General features: G+C 33.8%; 1 protein-coding gene across 1 annotated transcript in view; it reads right to left on the bottom strand.

The window, feature by feature from the left end:
* Positions 1 to 19,672, bottom strand: part of Top2b (DNA topoisomerase II beta) — a 61,942-nt gene that overhangs the window by 23,545 nt on the left and 18,725 nt on the right. The window contains exons 4-20 of the mRNA XM_027389382.2: positions 19,503 to 19,566; positions 15,693 to 15,838; positions 14,573 to 14,670; positions 13,754 to 13,966; positions 10,913 to 11,086; positions 8,680 to 8,781; positions 8,460 to 8,597; positions 6,656 to 6,794; positions 5,858 to 6,015; positions 5,598 to 5,723; positions 4,489 to 4,599; positions 4,287 to 4,392; positions 3,057 to 3,166; positions 2,665 to 2,757; positions 2,462 to 2,576; positions 958 to 1,079; positions 458 to 606 (exon numbers count right to left, since the gene is read on the bottom strand). Of these exons, the coding sequence (XP_027245183.1) occupies positions 458 to 606; positions 958 to 1,079; positions 2,462 to 2,576; positions 2,665 to 2,757; positions 3,057 to 3,166; positions 4,287 to 4,392; positions 4,489 to 4,599; positions 5,598 to 5,723; positions 5,858 to 6,015; positions 6,656 to 6,794; positions 8,460 to 8,597; positions 8,680 to 8,781; positions 10,913 to 11,086; positions 13,754 to 13,966; positions 14,573 to 14,670; positions 15,693 to 15,838; positions 19,503 to 19,566 (2,164 nt within the window). The remainder of the gene's footprint in view (positions 1 to 457; positions 607 to 957; positions 1,080 to 2,461; positions 2,577 to 2,664; positions 2,758 to 3,056; positions 3,167 to 4,286; positions 4,393 to 4,488; positions 4,600 to 5,597; positions 5,724 to 5,857; positions 6,016 to 6,655; positions 6,795 to 8,459; positions 8,598 to 8,679; positions 8,782 to 10,912; positions 11,087 to 13,753; positions 13,967 to 14,572; positions 14,671 to 15,692; positions 15,839 to 19,502; positions 19,567 to 19,672) is intronic.

Below are 19,672 nucleotides of genomic sequence, written 5' to 3'. Positions count from 1 at the left end.
GGTTTCTCTGTGGCTTTGGAGGCCATTCTGGAACTAGCTCTTGTAGACCAGGTTGGTCTCGAACTCACATAGATCCGCCTGGCTTCTGAGTGCTGGGATTAAAAGTGTGCACCACCAGCGCCAGGCTAATAGTTACTTTCTTAAATTCTTTAATATTGTTAATAACTTTGAAAGAAGTTCCAATTATTCTAAATAAAATACCTAACCCATTTTTAATCTAAAGAGTAAAATTAAGTGCAGAAAAAAGTGTATATTTATTAGCACTGATTTTACAAAGAATGCACAAAAATTAAGGCCAAAAGACTTCATGTTATTTATAACCAAATAATTTGGAGTACTCACCCTGAGTAAAATAATTAAATGAACCTCTCTCCACTGCTTTCATTCTACTAAACCTTTATTTGATATAACAAACTTCAAATTGAACTTTATGTCAGTAAGTTAGCAAATTATTTACCTTAACATTGTGAAAATATAACGAGGGCTTGCAGCATCTTTGCCACCATGAAGCCGAGTTCCAAACTGACCAATGGGCTGAAGCAAGTTAATGTTGTTACTGCCCACAAAATTCTGAGCCAAATTTACAATAGTCATCATCAATGCTTGCTACAGAATGGAAAAAGACAGAATATACAATTAATAGTCTAAGTTTTTTGAGCCTATGCCTCAATTTGTATTAAAATCTAAACTTTCACTTCTATTGCATTTTCAAAGACTTCATAAAAAGAAAACTATTATGAATAATTATCATTTTGTGTGCCAATAATTACTGTTCTCAGTTTATGCCATCCCCCCCCCCCCAGATAGAACCCTGTTGCTTTGGAGGCTGTCCTGGAACTAGCTCTTGTAGACCAGGCTGGTCTCGAACTCACAGAGATCCACCTGCCTCTGCCTCCCAAGTGCTGGGATTAAAGACATGCGCCACCACCGACCGGTGATGCCATTCTTAATGCTTACTTCTCCATGATGATAGGCAGACATTTCAGCAACAGATCCAGCCAGCTGGGCGACTTTTACTTCACGTTTATCATTCCTCTTGAAACAGGTAAACAAAACTTTTCGTTGGCCTGGTTTGAAGCCTATTTTTAAAAAGAGCAACCTTCCTTTTAAAACACTTTAAAACTACTTTAGAAATATTGTCACTGCATAAATCTCAGTCTAGCCTTCTTTCCCCAGATCACCTTCATGACTAACCTCTGGTAGGCTATGTAACCTATGCTGTCTCTGACCTTCCATAAAGTTTGTTAACCATTCTTTTCTGTCATTTTTACAGGTTATAAATAAAATACTTCATAATATCAACTCTTATAGTGTCAACATTACATGTTTGGGAGAAAAAAAGAAAGACATTTATAATTCCAAAAGAGTACCAATTAAAGACCTTTTGGACTTAAGGAACTTTCCAGAGGTATCATACTTCTTTCACAAGAGTCTCTATTTCATGTGACCCAAAGCCAGCTGTAACATGACTATTAGCAAACAAACAGCTTGATGATTTCTATTAGCATCCACAGTCAGGAAAACTCTTACAAATGTTTACTGTAGTAGTTATAAGGACATAGACTTTAGAATCTTGATAATCTGGATACATTCATATCATATGAATGAGCAAATTACCCTGAAAGTAACTGAAATAATAAGCTTTCTAATAACCTCAGTATAAGATTATGTGAGAATGTATTCTTCCTTCTCCATGCTTGAGACCAATGAACACAGCGGTAACCTCATCCATATATGCTGACTACTTCTCATTTATTATTATGAGGCCAGAGCTGTAAGAACTAAGATCATAAAATATGGCTATTTTTTTGAAAATTTCATGATATAACTGAGGAAACAAAATTAGCAGATATAATAGGAGGATATAACAAATGGCATAAAAGTTCAGGCCTCTGATACCAATTTAGACTGAAGGAAGACTTCACAGAAAGGAGACAATCTCAGGCTAGACGTGATAGATGGAAAAAATTGCTATTAAATGAAAAACCAAGCAACACAAAGATGGACAAATATGCTATGACTTACATAATTGGGGGTGGTGGAGGTTACCAAATAGGAAAATCAGTTCTAATAGAAAGTTTCTAAATTTTTAAGTTAAATAATTATTTTGTTAATGACATATAAAGGCATTTTTAAAAACATTTCTGATAAATTGTTAGATTTTTTATTTAATTTTGAAAATTACTTCAAAAGAAAAGGAGCTTTATAAATTAGCCTTAATTTTCCTGAAAAACTGAAAGGAATAGTAAAGACTTCAGCTCTCCCACAACTTATCTACCATAAAAGCTTAAAGCTCTTTTGAATCAAATCTTCATGCTTTTATAATTTTAAGTAAGAATTTTAAATGAACTGGTATTTTACATAAGAATTTAAAGTGGAACATAAGAGTGGCCTAAAGTACATGAAATTAAACTATGCAGAGCATGGAAGGATAAGGAAAACTTTTACCCAGATTACTCACCATCCACAAGAGATGGTATAGATCTCTCATTGTCTGAATTTGAGAAGAGAATCAATTCCTTGTTGATGAAATCATTGTATGTCAAATGTTTTGTTGCTGTGCCATATAAAAATTGCTAGGAGAAAAGTCATAGAGCAACATTGTCATTCTTACTCACAAATCACAAGTCTCACCTCCTTCCCCCAGATCATCTCATGACTAACCTCTGGTAGGCCATGTAACCTACGCTGTCTCCGATCCTCCATAAAGTTTGTTAACCATTCTTTTCTGTCATCAATCTTCTTCTTACTAAATGCCTGAAGAAGTACAAGTAATAATGTCACACCTTAAAGTTAATTTCACTATAAAACTTGAATTTACAAATGCTAAATTATTAAATCTGGAAAAATAAAGTGCTTTTCCTAATTTTTAATCAAAATTATATTTGAGCTGTGTCTTTCTATTAAAAAATAATAAAGTCAAACAGAAAAAAAAATTTTTACAACTTTAGATACTATACTTTCAAGAAAGACCACACAAAACTAGCTCTGGAAGAAAACATACAGTAGGCAGGGAGTAGCTAAAATAAATTTTCTTTTATTAACAGCATATTTACCAAGGTAATGGCAGCATCATCTTCAGGACCAGCATATCTAAACAAAATACGATGCCTTTCCATATCAGCAAAATATTCCTTTGCTTCTTTAGCTGTACTGGTACCCAATCCTATATGATTTAATATAAAACAGGGTCACAAGTAACAATGACTATTCAAAACCATCAAAAGAAAAGCTTATTAAGTTGGTACTAATTAATCAAGCTTAAGACAGACAAACCAAATATATGCCTCCTGACTTAAATAAACAATGTTACATATAAACAATTGTTTCTCACAAACAAGTCTAACTCCAATATGACCACATTCTGATTTAAATATCAGGTAATGGAAAATAAGCAGAAAAGAACTTACTACATATTAAAATGAAACTAAAAGAGCACAAAGGGAAAAATTTAAGATGTGGGAAATTTACACAGAACAAACAAATTTATACAAATTATATATGAAGTCATTTCACAAAACTTAAAAATTCCTTAATGAATTAAAACGAGAAAATATGAAAAGGGAAACATGCATGAAATATGAAAAGATTACATTCAGAAATTTAAGAGATCCATTAACCAGATATTAACTATTTGGATCTTGACTTAGACTATTAGATATGAAATATATTAATGTAGTCATGAGGAATTTTAACATTGTTTGGATATTTATTTATTTATTTATTTATTTTGGTTTTTCGAGACAGGGTTTCTCTGTGTAGCTCTGGAGCCCATCCTGGCACTTGCTCTGGAGACCAGGCTGGTCTCGAACTCACAGAGATCCGCCTGTCTCTGCGTCCGAGTGCTGGGATTAAAGGGGTGTGCCACCAACGCCCAGCCATTGTTTGGATTTTTAAGTATGTTAAAGAATATGGATACTTGTTTAGATGCATATTAAAATAGAGACAGCTGAAATACTGTCTAGAAGTGATTTCAAATTAACATGGGGTGCTAAGAAAGGCTAAATGGTCATGAAAATAGTGATTGTTAAAATGCATAAGCAGTCCCATTCTTAGACAATTTGTGGATGTGGGTGTGTACCTGTGATAAAACTTAAGCACTAAGAGGAAATTCTATAGCTTCATTATTTGTAGAAATTCAAATTTTTTCTTACACAATTTTCTATGAAAAAAATTCAGTCAAAATAAACTGCTAGTTTTAAAATCTAAAAGACCAACTTTCAAGGTATTTTTAATCATAAAAATAGATTACATAAGCAGTCATTTCATAAAAATTAAATACAAACCTTTGTAGTATTTTATTTTCCAGGCTTTCTGGTTTTCTATATGTTTTTTCCATTCATCAAATTCAGGAATACTATAAAAGGAAAGTTCCTGCTTATTTTTGCTTGCCTTAAATTAATTTAAAAAAAAGAAAAAGAAAAAGAAATTAGTTCTTTCACCAACACTTACAAAAACCCTGCAAAATTAAAACAATGCAAGCAATACCTTTACAATGGGAGTAATGAATTCTTCAAGAAAACCATGCTTCAGAAGTGATGGCCAATTGTGATGAATAAAATTGATTAGAAGGCCTTTGATGTGAGAACCATCTTGATCCTAAATAAAAGTAAAGTAAAAGTTCCTATAATTTTATAAAATGTAAGTACTTTTAAACAAATTTTAAATATTATGAGTGAAGCCAAGACAAAATTCCATTCAAATTGTAGGTAAGCATTTTTTAAACAGTATAGATTAGATGACTATAAAAGAATTGTCATTTAAAATACAAGTATAATTAATAATACACTGAATCTACCTGTCCATACATAATATATATGTTATCAATATATATATGTTATATGGTGTACAGATTACAGAATGTTTACTGGTGGAAAATTTCAAACATGGTTATAACCTCACTTCACTAGGCAATGGAAGAGGAAGTCTGTTGAGTATCTACATGTCTTCTTGTGACAAAAAAGCTGAAAAAAATCTGTTTAAAACTATACTGCAGCTTTTTCTGTTGAATTTCTCCACAAATGCTTTTACATTTTAAGAGACAATGTTGGTTACATATAAAGTTCTTCCTTTTCAATATTTTAGTCTTTCTTGATTATGGTTATTTTAAAGTCCTCCTGGGTTTTGTGTATGGCTATTTTAAAGTCCTCTTGGGATTTGTGCACTCCAACTTAGGTCAACATGTGCCAATAGTGACCATTAACCTACTAGGTCACTGTTTCTCACTTACAAATGGCACCATTTCATTCCTATTTCCACATAGGCTTAGCCACTGTGATACAACACTGTGTCCCGTTCTTTTCAAACATACTGCATTGAAGAATATTTTTTAAATAACCAATTAGGTTAATACCTCTCCCCAAATTAAATAATATAAAATGAACTTCATGCACACAATCACTTTCAACTATGCTATTTCCTGAGACAATTACTAAGAGGCAATCTAAGGGTTAGGGATGCGATAAAACATTTGCTCCAGGTCCAGCATGAGTGTGTGCATATACATACATACATACATACATACATACATACATACATACATACATACGACAATTTGAAGATATAAACTGCAAATATGTAACAATTTTCAGACCAACCTGATCAGTCATAATCATAATCTTTCCATAACGTAAGGTTTTCAAAGATTCTGCATCATCATAACTTTTCTTATACTGTAAACCAACTATTTTAATAATATTGTTTATTTCCGCATTTTCCATAATCTATAAAAAATGAAAACATTGAAAGCGTTTAAAATTATTATAGTATTTAAAAAGTGAGTCTTAATCTGCATTTGAAAATTCAGTTTTAGTAATATGTTAGAAATGTCATGAATACCTGTGAGATGTATACAAACCTGTTTATGAGACGCTTCTCGAACATTGAGAATTTTACCCCTCAGTGGGAAGACTCCGTATCTGTCCCTGCCAATCACACCTAATCCAGATACAGCTAGCGATTTGGCAGAGTCTCCCTCTGTTAATATCAATGTACACTCCAGGGAATGTTTGCCACCTGGAAAATATTTTCAAATTATGTATATTTTAAGTTCCTTATTTTACTGATGAGAAAAATGTAGCCAGAAAAATTATCACAACAATGATAATGGAAGACTAGGAGTCACCTTATATTATGCCTAATGAAGATTAAACTGTAAATACATTGTATTTAATTCCCAACCTCTTAAAATAGTAATAATAGTACATAAAGCAATTTCTCCCTTCCATCCATCCTTCCTTTTTTCTCTCTATGTATGTATAATGCATATGTCCTTATGAGAAGGCCACAGCAGGAAAATAGTTGTTGTCCTCTATTGCTCTTCACCTTATTAACAACCTCGAGACAGAATCTTTCACTGAACCAGAAGCTTACTATTTCAGCTAGGCTGATTGGCCAGCAAGCTCTCAGGATCAACTTGCATCCATACCCAGCCCCATCCTATAGTGCTGGGGTTAAAGGCATATACAACCATGCCCAGCTTTGTACATGCATGCTGGAGATTAAAACTTAGGTTCTCATGCTGTACTACTAGGACTCTTACCCACTAAGTCAACCTCAGCCCCATATGAAGCAATTTCAATTATACTATGAATAGAAAATAACTGAATAAATTAAAGGTTAAACTATATATTTTTAAAATTGGTTTGACTCTTACCAGCATCATTGGCATCATCCAGTTTGGGAATGCCTTTGATCTTACTGTACTTTACTGATGAACACTTCTTATTCAGCTGAGTCTGAGCCTTAAATTTCACCCAGTTCAATATGCTTTCTACAATGCCACAATTAGAGGCCTTAAAAAAAATAAATAAATCAAAGGTCAGTAGTGTAGAAAATAAGCTGGAAATTCATAAGTTCACCTAAAATTTATAAAACTGCCTATGACAACTAGAATCCAGGCAGTTTGGAGACAAAATTATAATGATGATGATAATACATTCTAGTAAATTTTACTCAAAGACAGTAAAACTGTATTATAGCTAGTTTAGTAAAACTAACTCAGGCAATAACCTACTGTATTGAAAAACAAACATGAGAAAAATCCTGTTATAGTAAACTTCATGAAGAACATTTAAGGCTCTTATAGTAAGGCTCCTACTACAAGTTAACATCATAAAGGTTTAATCACCCATTAATTTACTAATTGGCAAATTCAGACATTGACATCTCCAGTATCTGCCAATTAAATGCTAAAATCCTATGAGGAAAAAAAGTGCTATGGAAATGACATTAGGATAACTCAGAAACTCATGCACAGGCTTCATTCTGTTAACAATGACTTCATCCATACACTGTATAATTTGCAATGAATTGTGTGTGATGACAACCTGTTTCCTTAAAAAAGCTAAGCATCTTCGGTTACAAGTCTTAAAAGCTTTTTTCTTTTAACCACCCTTAGTGATGTGGTTTCATGCATGTGAAATAGTTTTCTAGTCAGTTTAATGAAAAGAAAAAAAAAAAAAGAAGAATCAATAACCTGTGCCAAATCAAGGCTACTCTCTTAAATTAAACAATATAGTATATACAACCAAAACACTCTATAAGAGCAACTGTTATAATGACAGAAACTTACAGTGTAATTTGAGCTCAGAATACATTATGAGTATTTTACAGGCTTCAAAGCTAGAACCTAAAAAGGAAATCTGCTTTTGTTTCTTAGACACTGCTTTTGAAAACCTAATATTGGGATTTAACAAATAGATTCTCCATGGCAACTGTACTGTATTCCCCCACCACACTATACAGTTCCAAAGGTGTAGGGGGGAGGGGGCTTACAATAAAAACAACTTTGGCTAGTTGATTACATGATTACATTCCCACTGCCAAGCAACTTTAAAGGCACCTCACAGATAACTAGCAAATGTTTAACTGGTGGTACAACAGATTACAAAGAGCCAAGAGAGACTATGAAATCCAGTTACAAATCCAAGATTTATTATTTACTTGTAACATCATTTTAGAAAAAATTTAAAAAGCCAAAATATACACAAATTCAAATGCAATTTGTAGTAATGTAGAAATTACATTACTACAAATGTAGTACAAAATACTACATTTTGTATAAGATATCAAATGCATGATATATGTTATATAGATATAAAGGGCATACATACATATGTGTGTGTGCATGTGGCAGAATAAATTAAACAAATGAGTAGAAAGATGAAAACAGACTGTGAGGCTCTGCATATTTGTCAGTGGGAAGCTGGATCTTTGCAATGGTCAACACGAAGCTAACACACTTAGCAATGTAATTCTGTATTTTCATGCTTGACAAAACAATAGTTTAATGAAACAATGTGGTCCACACTTTTAAAATTAGAAGAATGAAGTATATTAGCTCATAGTTTAAGAATGCCTAACCTATAGTTATGATGATAGAAGAGAATTTAGTCACAAATAAATAAAAAAAATACTACTTACTCAGTTCCTAATAACTCTGGGAAAATAATACTTACTGCTTTAAAAAATTTTTCTGACAGTTGGCATTTGGACCCAAAACTTTTGGGCTGCAGAGTCATGTTTTCCTTAGTTTGAGAATCAAAGGTTGGATTCTCAATAAGACAATTAATAAAAACCCATATATGGTTTTTAACCTGTAGAAAACACAACAAAAATGGTCAATATCAAAGCAGGTGTAATGTGATAACTCAGCAGAACATACAGAGTATCACTTACTTGAAATGGCTTCACTGATACACCAGCTTTGTTCTTTTTCTTAACTACTTCGATCAGTTTACCAACAACTTGATCTACTACATAATCCACATGCCGTCCACCCTGCAGAGGGAAAAGTACAGAATACAAAATCTTCTATAGCTACAGGATCCAACAACTTGGTAGTCTCAGTGTAACTATTTTCTTAAGGAGTATGAGTCTGAAAATGATAGTGAGGATTTAAAAAGATGTTTTAGGTCATAGTGTCATTAAACTATCTTCTATAATCTTTTCCTCATTCCACATCTAATACCAGATCTAGTTCTGATTATCTGAGCCCCCACTGAATGGTCAACAATGTAACTGACAACAATACTCAGAAGTGGCACAGACACCACACATTGATTAATGGCCCAGTCCCTCAGGACTGCCTATGATTTTCAAATTCCCCCAAGCTACCTATCCATCTGTATAGCCAGGGGAATCCCATGCCCCACTCAGATCTGACAATTGGATAAGATGTTTCATAGAACTCAGGAACATATTTCACTGTCCTTTAATAGTTTATTATTAATAAAAAGACAGTTTTCCCCAAGAGAGTCTCACTATGTATATAAACCACTCTTAAGGCAGGCTCCATGCCCAGGAAAAGAGGGCCAACACAAAATGAACTCAATGGCATTTTTGAAGGTTCTTCTTTTTTATTTTTGTCTTACAGGCCTTTTTACATATATTTAATGGTTTCCAATTTTATGTTTTTATGAGGTTTCTGTGGGTGAATGAGTGTGTCTCTACATCTATATGTGTTTCTTTTTTTTTCCCCATTGGCTTTTGTCTTCTGTTTGTTTTATCCTATTCCAGTCTATTCATTCTTATTTTACATTTTATTGTTATTTTAAGATGTCTGTTTTCTAATGAGAGAAAGAAAAAGATGTGGATTAGTGGGGAGGTAGGAGGATCTGGAAAGAGTTGGGGAGAGGAAACTGTAATCAAAATATCATATAAGAAAAAATACATTTTCAATAAAAAAACCTTAGTAACAACAACAAAGAGAACTCATGAAAAGTCAAATGGACAACACATACAGGACAAGGTACAGGAAAAAGAAGTTCATGTAGCTTCCTAATCTTCTTCAGGAATAGCACCCTCTTCCCCAACACTACAGCATATTTAACCTGGATATATCTGAACACAACTGATTAGGGTTTCTGTTTGGATGTTTTTTGTTGTATACAAGAGTATGCTACTTCCTCCTAGTATTTAAAAAGACACACAAACCATGTGTCTCAGTTCCAATCAATAAGATGTCAGCAATTACTGGCTGGGTGGTCCTTCGAGGAAAACATATCCTGACCAAAAGATGGTGATTTGGCTTAATACATTTCCTCTCTCTAGAACTTAGAAATGAGGTATAGAGAGATAGAATAGTATTTGAAGACAGGAAACAAAGCCACAATCATCAGTGAATAATCCCTTTAACTTATTTATTCATTCATTTACTCGTGTTTTTTTTTTTTTTTTTTTCAGACCTGTGGATTGAAGTCAGAGTCTCTAACATGCTAGGTACTTGCTCTACCACTAGGCTACACCCACAGCCAATAAATCGTTTTAGGTAAGATGGATTTTATTTAATTTTGAAATCAAAAGCCTACAGAAGAGGGTTCAAGCTCATTAGAATAGCAAATAACATGTTCTACAACCTGACCCCTCAAAAAGCTTATTTCCTATTATTCTCTATCATACTCTAAATTCAGAAAACAAAATAACACATCTTTTCAACCTAAATTTCATAAAATATGTTCAATAATAAGCACTAAGCATATTAACTTCTTAATGTATATATTTTTGGGGTTTTTTATTTTTAATTACTCATATTTACATATCCATCCCCCCATTCCCTCACCTTCTCCTTCTCCCATGTTCTCCACCCAACCCACCCCAACCCACTCCCCGACTCCTCTCCAGGGATAGGGAGGCCCTCTACTAAGGACCTTCAAAGTCTGTCATATTGTTTGGGGGAGGGTCTAGACTCTCCTTGCTGTATCTGGGCTGCAATAGTATCCCTCCATAGGGAATGGGCTCTCAATGTATATTTAAACACTTAATACAGCTATTTGATACAATTAATTTTCATTTTCATGAGTCAATTTTAACATAACAAATTCAGACATTTTTATTATTTTTGTTTATTTCATTATTTAAAGTACTGTTTTACCAATGACTTGGAAACTAAGAATTGAATCTGGGTACTTACTTTTGTGGTTGCAATACTATTCACAAAGCTGATCTGCTGGAACCCTTTCTCACTCAAGGTGAGACAAACATCCCATCTTTCATTTGCAAGTTCATGAATAACTTTGAGGGCTACTCCAGTTTCATCTAATTTGTCTTTTACATAAAGGTCTACATAGCTGCGAAATCCATTTACCTATTAATTTATAAAACAATGAAGAGTCATTCATAGGTCAACAGTATAAATACATGCCATTAATTACTTCTCACTTCTGTTCTCATTTACAGCAGTTTTTATCCAAGATGCAAGCTATCAAGCATTCCCTTCTTGACCCCTGTTTGCAGAGCATTCATTTGTGTGTATACTTGAAGAAGATGAGAAAAGATGGCTATTTAGGTAAATTATTGTAAAGTATTTCCTAAAACTAATTCTTTAAAGTGACAAACGTTACCTTCTGGTGTGAATTCAGATATGAGAAAAATTAAAGTAAAAGACATCTCTGTCCTTCTGGAAAACAGCTAACCAAATATATTACAGCAAAGAACCAAGACTGAAATAACTGTCATTCTGAAGTCTGGAGAGAAAGAGACACATGCTGAAGAAAACCACAGAATCTCAGTATTTGCTTAACTAAAGCAGACATTTAATAAAATAGTAAAAACCTCACACTAGATGTTTTAACCAATCACTATCGGAGGAATGCAAGCATGGGACATTCCTAGGGGCTATAGTTAGAGGAAAGGGTACATATCCCAGCAAGTTTTCCCTCTAGGAGCCGCATCAAGCCTTCCAAAAATGTGCGTGTGTGCGTGCGTGCGTGCATGCGTGTGTGTGTGTATACATCTCAGAACTGAGAGCTATACTAATATATTTCTTCTGTCTCCATTTCTTTGCCATATGTTGTTTACAACCTATATAAATAAAGTGAAATGTCTTGGGCTTAGGAGATAGTTCAGTGAGTAAAGCACTTGCAGTGAAAACATGAGGACCTGAGTCAAAAATCCCCAGAACCAATATAAAGCCAGGCACAGCAAGACACATCTGCAATCCCAATGTTCCTACAACAAAATTGGGTCAGAGGCAAGAGAATCCCATGAAAATGATGACCAATGAGCCTGGCTTCACAGCACAGTGCAGTGGTGGGAACAACAAAGAAAATGTGTCAAAAAAGTTGGAAGGTGAGGACCAAAAGTTGAGATGATCCTCTGACCTTCAAATTCATAGCATTGTACATGTACAAACATACATATGTCTAGTGACATTCATACAACAAGGACATCTGTTCAACTATGTTCAGAGCAGTGTTGTTTGTAATAGCCAGAACCTGGAAGCAACCTAGATGCCCCTCAACTGAAGAATAGATAGAGAAAATGTGGTACATTTACACAATTACTCAGCAGGAAAAAGCAATGGAATCTTGAAATTCGAAAGCAAATGGACAGAACTAGAAGAAACAATCCTGAGTGAGGTAACCAAGTCACAAAAAGATAAACATGGTATGTACTCACTCATATATGAATTTTAGACATAGAGCAAAGGATTACCAGCCTACAATCCTTATCACCAAAGGAACTAGGAAACAAGAAGGACTGAGAAGAATGCATGGAACCCGGAGAAGGGAAAAGGGCAGGATCCCCTGAGCTAATTGGGAGCATGAGGGTAGGGGAGAGGGAGCTGGGAGAATGTGAGGAGGAGAAGAGGAGAAGAGAGGAGGAAAGGGAGAAGCAGGAAGGTTGAGTCGGGGGAAGAATAGAGGAGAGCAGGATAAGAGATACCAAAGGGAGCCATTATAGGTTCGAGGAGAGATCTGGCACTAGGGAGATTTCCAGAGATCTACAAGGATGACACCAACTGACAATCTAGGCAATGGTGGAGAGACTACCCTAAAAGCCCTTCCCCTATAATGATACTGATGACTATCTTATATGCCATCCTAGAGCCCTCATCCAGTGGTTAATGGAAGCAGAGGCAGACTCCCACAATGAAACGCTGAACTGAACTCTGGAACCCAGTTGCAGAGAGGGAGGAGTGAAGAGCAAAGAGGTCGGGACAAGGCTGGTGAGACCCACAGAAAAAGCTGACCTGAACAAGGGGGAGCGCATGGACCCCAGACTGATCCAGACCCCTCAACGTGGATGTCAATGAGGAGGCCCCGGCTCTCTATGGGCCCCTGGTAGTGGATCAGGATTTAACCCTGGTATAAGAAGGGACTTTGGGAGCCCATCCCACATGAAGCGATGCTCTCTCAGCCTGGACACATGGAGGAGGGCCTAGGTCCTACCTAGGATGATATGACTGACTATGGGAACCCCCTATGGAGGGCCTTACCCTCCCTGGGGAGCAGAGGAGGGACATAAGGTAGGGGGGGGAAGGGCAGAGAGAGGGAGAAGGGATTGACATGTGAAGCAACCTTGCTTCTAATTTGAACTAATAAAAAAATAATCTCTTGGGGGGAAAAATGTCTAGTGACAATGACACAAGGAATGGATGAGATGGCCTGCGATTATGGACTTATAAATTCCTTTAGCTATATGTGAAATATTAAATGTTTACCATAAACCCTATGGAAATTACTAAAAAGATTTTCAAAACACTATATTATTATCTATTAAATGATCTATTATTTATTAAAGAATAGATTTATTTTTTGAATGATCAGGACAGATGGATGGAAAGGAGATATGCAAGAAATAGAAATTAACTAGAAAGATGACAGCTAATAGATCAAATACAACAATAATCACTTTAAAATAATCACTTAAATATACCAGTTAAATAAGATCAGACAAGAATTTAAAAACAAGATACATCTATCTGCAGTCTACTAAATAACACTTAAATTATTTTACAAAAGACACTTACAGGCAACTTCTTTCCATTAAACATGACCTTGACCCCTTTACATGAACCAGCCAAATCATATGCTCTTCTAGTCATGAGGGCCACAATATCCTTATCAAGTTTTTCCATCTTAAACTTGGCTAGATCTGGTTGGAATGTTATACATGTATAATCTTCACCATCAAAATGTTTAATTTTGGCTTCAGAAGTCTTCATCATATTATTCATCCATGTCTAAGAGAAAATATAAGCAAGTATTTCTTTAATGCTTCTAACTTTCATAACACATTGACTTAGCTCACAAAAACATTCATTTATTATAATACGTATATTTTCCAACCTCACTACAACAAAACACCTTAGAACTGATGAATATTAAAGTTAAAAATTATAAGTATTACAATTATTCCATGCTGGTAATGAAAATAAGCGGCATGGCTTTCAGACAAAGGCAGTGAAGCATGTCACATTCAAAATCCCAAGGATTTTCACAAAAGTAAACAAACATGTGTATCTGATTAGCTTATGTAAAATCCAAAATACTTTTCCAAAGGCCTGCCAACATTTCTTAAATACAAACTTCATAACTCAGCAAGGAACTTTTCAAGAATGGTTTAAGTGGTTGCATCTGCTAAATAAAGCATCCTGCCTTAAGAGAACAACAGAAAAGCTATATAAAATCTAGGCACTCTGGTATCTCTTTGGTAATTTGTTTAATACTTTAAAAAAACCAAACCAATTTTTATTTTTTAATTTTTAAAAGTATTTAAACTTCTATTATCTAAGCAAACAATAAAATGTTTTTAAAGTAATGAAAAAATGAACATATTACTATCATACCTGCTTAAAACTATGTTTGTATTCTTTGCAAGCCGTTTCTACTGTAAACTTTGTACTAAAAATATTACAAAGTTTTGCACCATAGCCATTACGGCCCCCTGTAAAACAAATTAGATATAAATTTTAGTTGAAGTTATTTTAAAGGAAGTTTATTAACTAACCTTTCATAGGGCAAGTCTGGCATAAAACATTTTATTTGCTGTATCATTTTTTTCAATTACTGACTGCATGTTTTTCAATTACTATAAGTCCTGTGTTTAGGGCTTTTTATATTAAAGAAATAATAGTATTTAGTAATACGATAGATACTATATAGACACAATATAGTATCATTAAAGCATTTGTGATTCGTTACTCTTATAATTTAAGAAAAATAAGTTTAGTGTCTTCTGATACAGTAACTCTAGGTGAGTATGAAATCTGAACTTGTCACAAAGTCACTTCATTTATATCAACTTCTCAGAGCCTTGGACTTAAAAGAAGCTACCAACCTACTGCGGAAGCAATATATTTCCAAAGTACCTTACAAACAGTCTTTTTTCACTTGATCCACTTAACGGAAGAAGTTAAAGTCTTTTTATTATCAAAGACTGAAAAGGACTACATAGATAGCTCAGTGGTTAAAAATATTCGGGTTCAATTCCCAGCACCCATATAGAAGCTCATAAACCATCTGTAATTGCAATTCCAGAGGAGTTGGCACCCTCTTCTGGCTTTCACTGGACCAGGCACACACATGGTACACAGACATACATGTAGGCAAAATACCCATACACATAGAATAAAATAATAAAAATTTAAAGGTCATGTACATATATAATAACCAACAGGAACCACGGTATTTTCTCTAAATCAAAATTCACCTGTCAGTTAAATCAGAATTCCAGCAATTTTATTCTAAAAGTCTACATATTATCCAACTTTTAAGATGATGCAATTCAAATTATATAATCAAAACAGTTGATGGATTTTTAAAAAATAAATATTAACTTTAAAAAGGATTTTCTCACAATGAAACTTTATAGGTTTCCTTACATGAGAGGTTTTAAGTAATAGGAACTTAGAAATTTTATGTTAAGAAAAATGATACTTATCAATCAAAATTCCATTCACACTTTACCTGTAACTTTTTTCTCATCATCATCATAATTACTCGATGTTAAAAGCTGTCCAAAGATTAAAGCAGGAACATAAACTTTCTCTACTTTGTGTTCTACTACTGGAATGCCTTTCCCATTATTCCAAATGCTTATAATATTAGATTCACTGTAAATACATAAGCAAAATTTTGAACTTAAAATTAAATGTTGATTTTCACAAGAAGTATTGAACTGTAAAATAAACTTCAATGGTTACAACCAAGATGTAAGTCACTGTCAACTGGAAAACACTGGCATTATCATGATGAAGACACATACTTCAGTATTAGAGACATAACTAATGTTAGGATCAATAAGATATGTAAGATAATATGAAAAAATTTCCTAAAAGAAACCTTTCTCCTTCTCCATCTTCATGGAGAGAGTAAAAGGAAACAATGTAAAAAATGTGGTGTAAACAGGCAAAAATGGAAAATCACAGATCTTTTAAAAACCTTTCAAATGGCCGGGCATTGGTGGTGCACTTCTTTAATCCCAGCACTTGGGAGGCAGAGGCAGGCGGATCTCTGTGAGTTCGAGGCCAGCCTGGTCTCCAGAGCAAGTGCCAGGACAGGCTCCAAAGCTACACAGAGAAACCCTGTCTCAAAAAACCAAAAAAAAAAAAAAAAAAAAAAAAAAAAAATGTTTTTACCTGCTTAGTCTATGTCTATAATCAATATGGTACACAGACATACATGTAGGCAAAATACTTTGGTACTTCTATACTCAGTAATATGATTACAAAATGGGATTTTTCAATTTATAGTACCTCTATTAAAAACAGTTTGATTACACACACACACAAAAAAGTGTATTTTAGCACATGTGCAGTATTATTTGAAAGAGTTTTAGGCTTTCAGCTCCAAATACAGGAAGAATCATCAGGTTAAAGGAATAGTCAGAACTCTGACCAATGTGCTTCTCACATTTTTTGTTCTGGCGCTAAGGTGCAAACCCACAGCCCCACACATTTTAAGCTTATATTGAGCTACAATCCTAATTCTGTTTGTTTGATTTTTAACCAGACAGATGCCGGCAAATGAATTATTTCAATACTAGCCATCCAATATGTAATAAGCTTTAAACTCTCCTGTGGGTTGTACTGAATCCTCTAACTTCTAGAACAGCTGCTACACTATTAGTGGCATGTCTTACTGTTGATCTATTTTTATGCCTTTTATAACTGTGTCCATCATAGAATACTTTGGGGAAGCAGGACAAAAGCCAAGCAGGATAGTGTAACTGTTGAATGTTATCCTCTTCTTTCCACAAGACATTCACAGGCACAGATGCGCAAAGGAAATTTAAAAAGTAAAAGTGCTATATAAAAATGATAAATAAAATTCAAAGGATATCAAAGGTAGGCAGCAGAGAAAATGTGACCGGTTGTATAAACAACTAAACATTTCCCCCCAATGATTTCTGCTTTAGAGTCACTTCTTAAATTAGAAACTTAAGTAAAAATTATAACTCTGAAATAAAATTCACTGTAATAAAAATCATTAATTCTATATGGTCTATGTAGTAAAAAAAAATCTAATGATAGGAAATTCATAAAAATCAAAATGTTATGGTTAAAATACAAAATAAATATAAGACTTTGCAACTTGTAACAAAATAATTGTTACAAATTTTAAATATATGCTAAATTCAGAATGAGAAAAAGCTACATAATTCATATCAACAATTTGTAAACAAAACAAAAATCAAGAAGTGAAAAGTATACCCTTGACCTTTTTTCTTTTAAGTATTTGAGAACTTTCTAGAAGAGGTAACTAGTATAAGGTGATGATAAGTAAAAACTGACATCTGATTATCACTAAAAAATAAATTTATGTATATGTCTCAATCATGTTCACACAAGAATATTTGTGGATTATAAGGGAGTTAAAAAGAAAGACATTTTTAAGCATAAGACAAAAGGGGAGAAAGATGTCAAATGTCTTATGTCATGAGCAGAATCTAGATGTAACACATAGAGAGAGAGAGAGAGAGAGAGAGAGAGAGAGAGAATCAGAATGGGAAAGAAGCTGAATATGAGCAAGTTACAATGTAAAAATGTCATAGTGAAACCCATTATTTTGTGTCTAACTAAAAAAAAAATAATAAAAATGGGGCTGGAGAGATGGCTCAGTGGTTAAGTAGAGATCCTCGGTTCAATTCCCAGCAACCACATGGTGGCTCACAACCATATATAGTGGGATCTTGTGCCCTCTTCTGGAATAAAGATGTACATGCAGATAGAGCACTCAGATAAAATAAATTTTTTTTTCTTCTTTTTGATTTTTTAAGACAGGGTTTCTCTGTGTATCTTTGGCTCCCTGGAACTTGCTCTGTAGACCAGGATGGCCTCAAACTCATAGAGATCCACCTGCCTCTGCCTCACAAGTTCTGGGATGAAAGGCATACACCACTACTGCCCAGCAAAAATAAGCAAATCTTATTTACAAATTAGTAAAAATTATTATAAAAGAGAATTTCTCTGTATAAGACATAGTAAGTTGGTAAATAAATTGCACACACCCTTAATTAGTGTACAGAGCTATAGTAAAGCTTCCTTCTTTTTCACTTGGTTGAGATTACTTAAGCCATTTTTAAGTACAATACTGTTGACTTTAAAGTAGCTAAATTTTATATAAAAGAACTAAATGATAGCAACTATGTCTATCAAAAAACCACTGAAGAACTGAGGATAGTGGCACATTCTAAGCTAAGGTAGAAAGATGATAAATTTGAGGCCAATCTGGTCTATCCTACAGACAGAACCTAACTCAAAAGACCAAAACAAATAAACAAAATATATTTAAAGAAAAACCCCTTTTCCTTAGTTTTCTACTGGAATCATTTAGTTCTGAATTCTGAATAAGCTTACAGATAATGACACATTCAATATGTATAACTCCTTACTAGCTCTCTTCAGAAAAAAAATACAATGGTATTTATTATATTTAACTGATATTTCTTCCTTCCTAACAAGGAAGAAAAGGATTCATGACAGCTAAAATTTCCTTGACAAACTTGTGTGTTAACTTATAATACCTGTATACTTAACTATATAGTCTCAAGAACGTATTAATAAAAGTGATCCAAATAAAAAAATAACAAAATAAAAATCACAACCTTCAGTAGAATAAATACAGAAAAATCCTTGTTTATCATTTGCAATTAATTTCATGGTACAGTCAAATAACAATTATTCTTTGTTTTATAGTTTTATTATACTATTAATGTTAGCCATACCATCAGAATTAAATTACTGACAATAAGACTATAAGTAAGACTTAAATGGCAAAATTACTACTGACTTTAAAATGTATAAAGCTTTCACAAAAGCATGCCGATAAAAGACGAGACAAAACAAAATGTTTCTATTAAAAACTATTGCATGTTCTCACCCCATTCCTCCCATACACATCTTCCCACATAAAATCACCACAGTGAACTAACTAGCCAAACACCTGGTAGGCATCTGTCAATACCCAACAGCATTCATCTTATTGACTAAGTGATATATAATGGGAAGAGCCAAATTAGAATCATGAAAAATACATGTATTTCATAATATCCCCAGAACAGTACTAACAAAGGAAGAATGAATACTGCTTTAACAACTAAAATGAAACCAATTTCTGAGGAAATGGACACAAAAGACAGGGAAAAAAACACAAATGAAGTCCAAAGCAATGGGAAAACAAAGCCATACAGCCATATATACACATTTGATGATAAGTTGGAGATTACCTGAATAAAACAACTTAGCATAAAAGAAATTAAACTTGAAACATACTTACGGATCAATAGAAACCTTAATACAGGTCATGTTCTTGTCCCTCTGCTTATTGTCAGCAGCATTGACTACAAGATTAAACATCTCAATAAGTAATAAAGCATACAGGTTATATAAACTTATGGACACAACTATATGTGCATCCCAACTCAGTAGTAACATCTGCAAGTGGTG

The sequence above is a fragment of the Cricetulus griseus genome, assembly GCF_003668045.3.
Source record: "Cricetulus griseus strain 17A/GY chromosome 1 unlocalized genomic scaffold, alternate assembly CriGri-PICRH-1.0 chr1_1, whole genome shotgun sequence".
NCBI lineage: Eukaryota > Metazoa > Chordata > Mammalia > Rodentia > Cricetidae > Cricetulus > Cricetulus griseus.
Note: the sequence above shows the minus strand (reverse complement) of the source record. Positions and strands in the feature narration are given on the sequence as shown.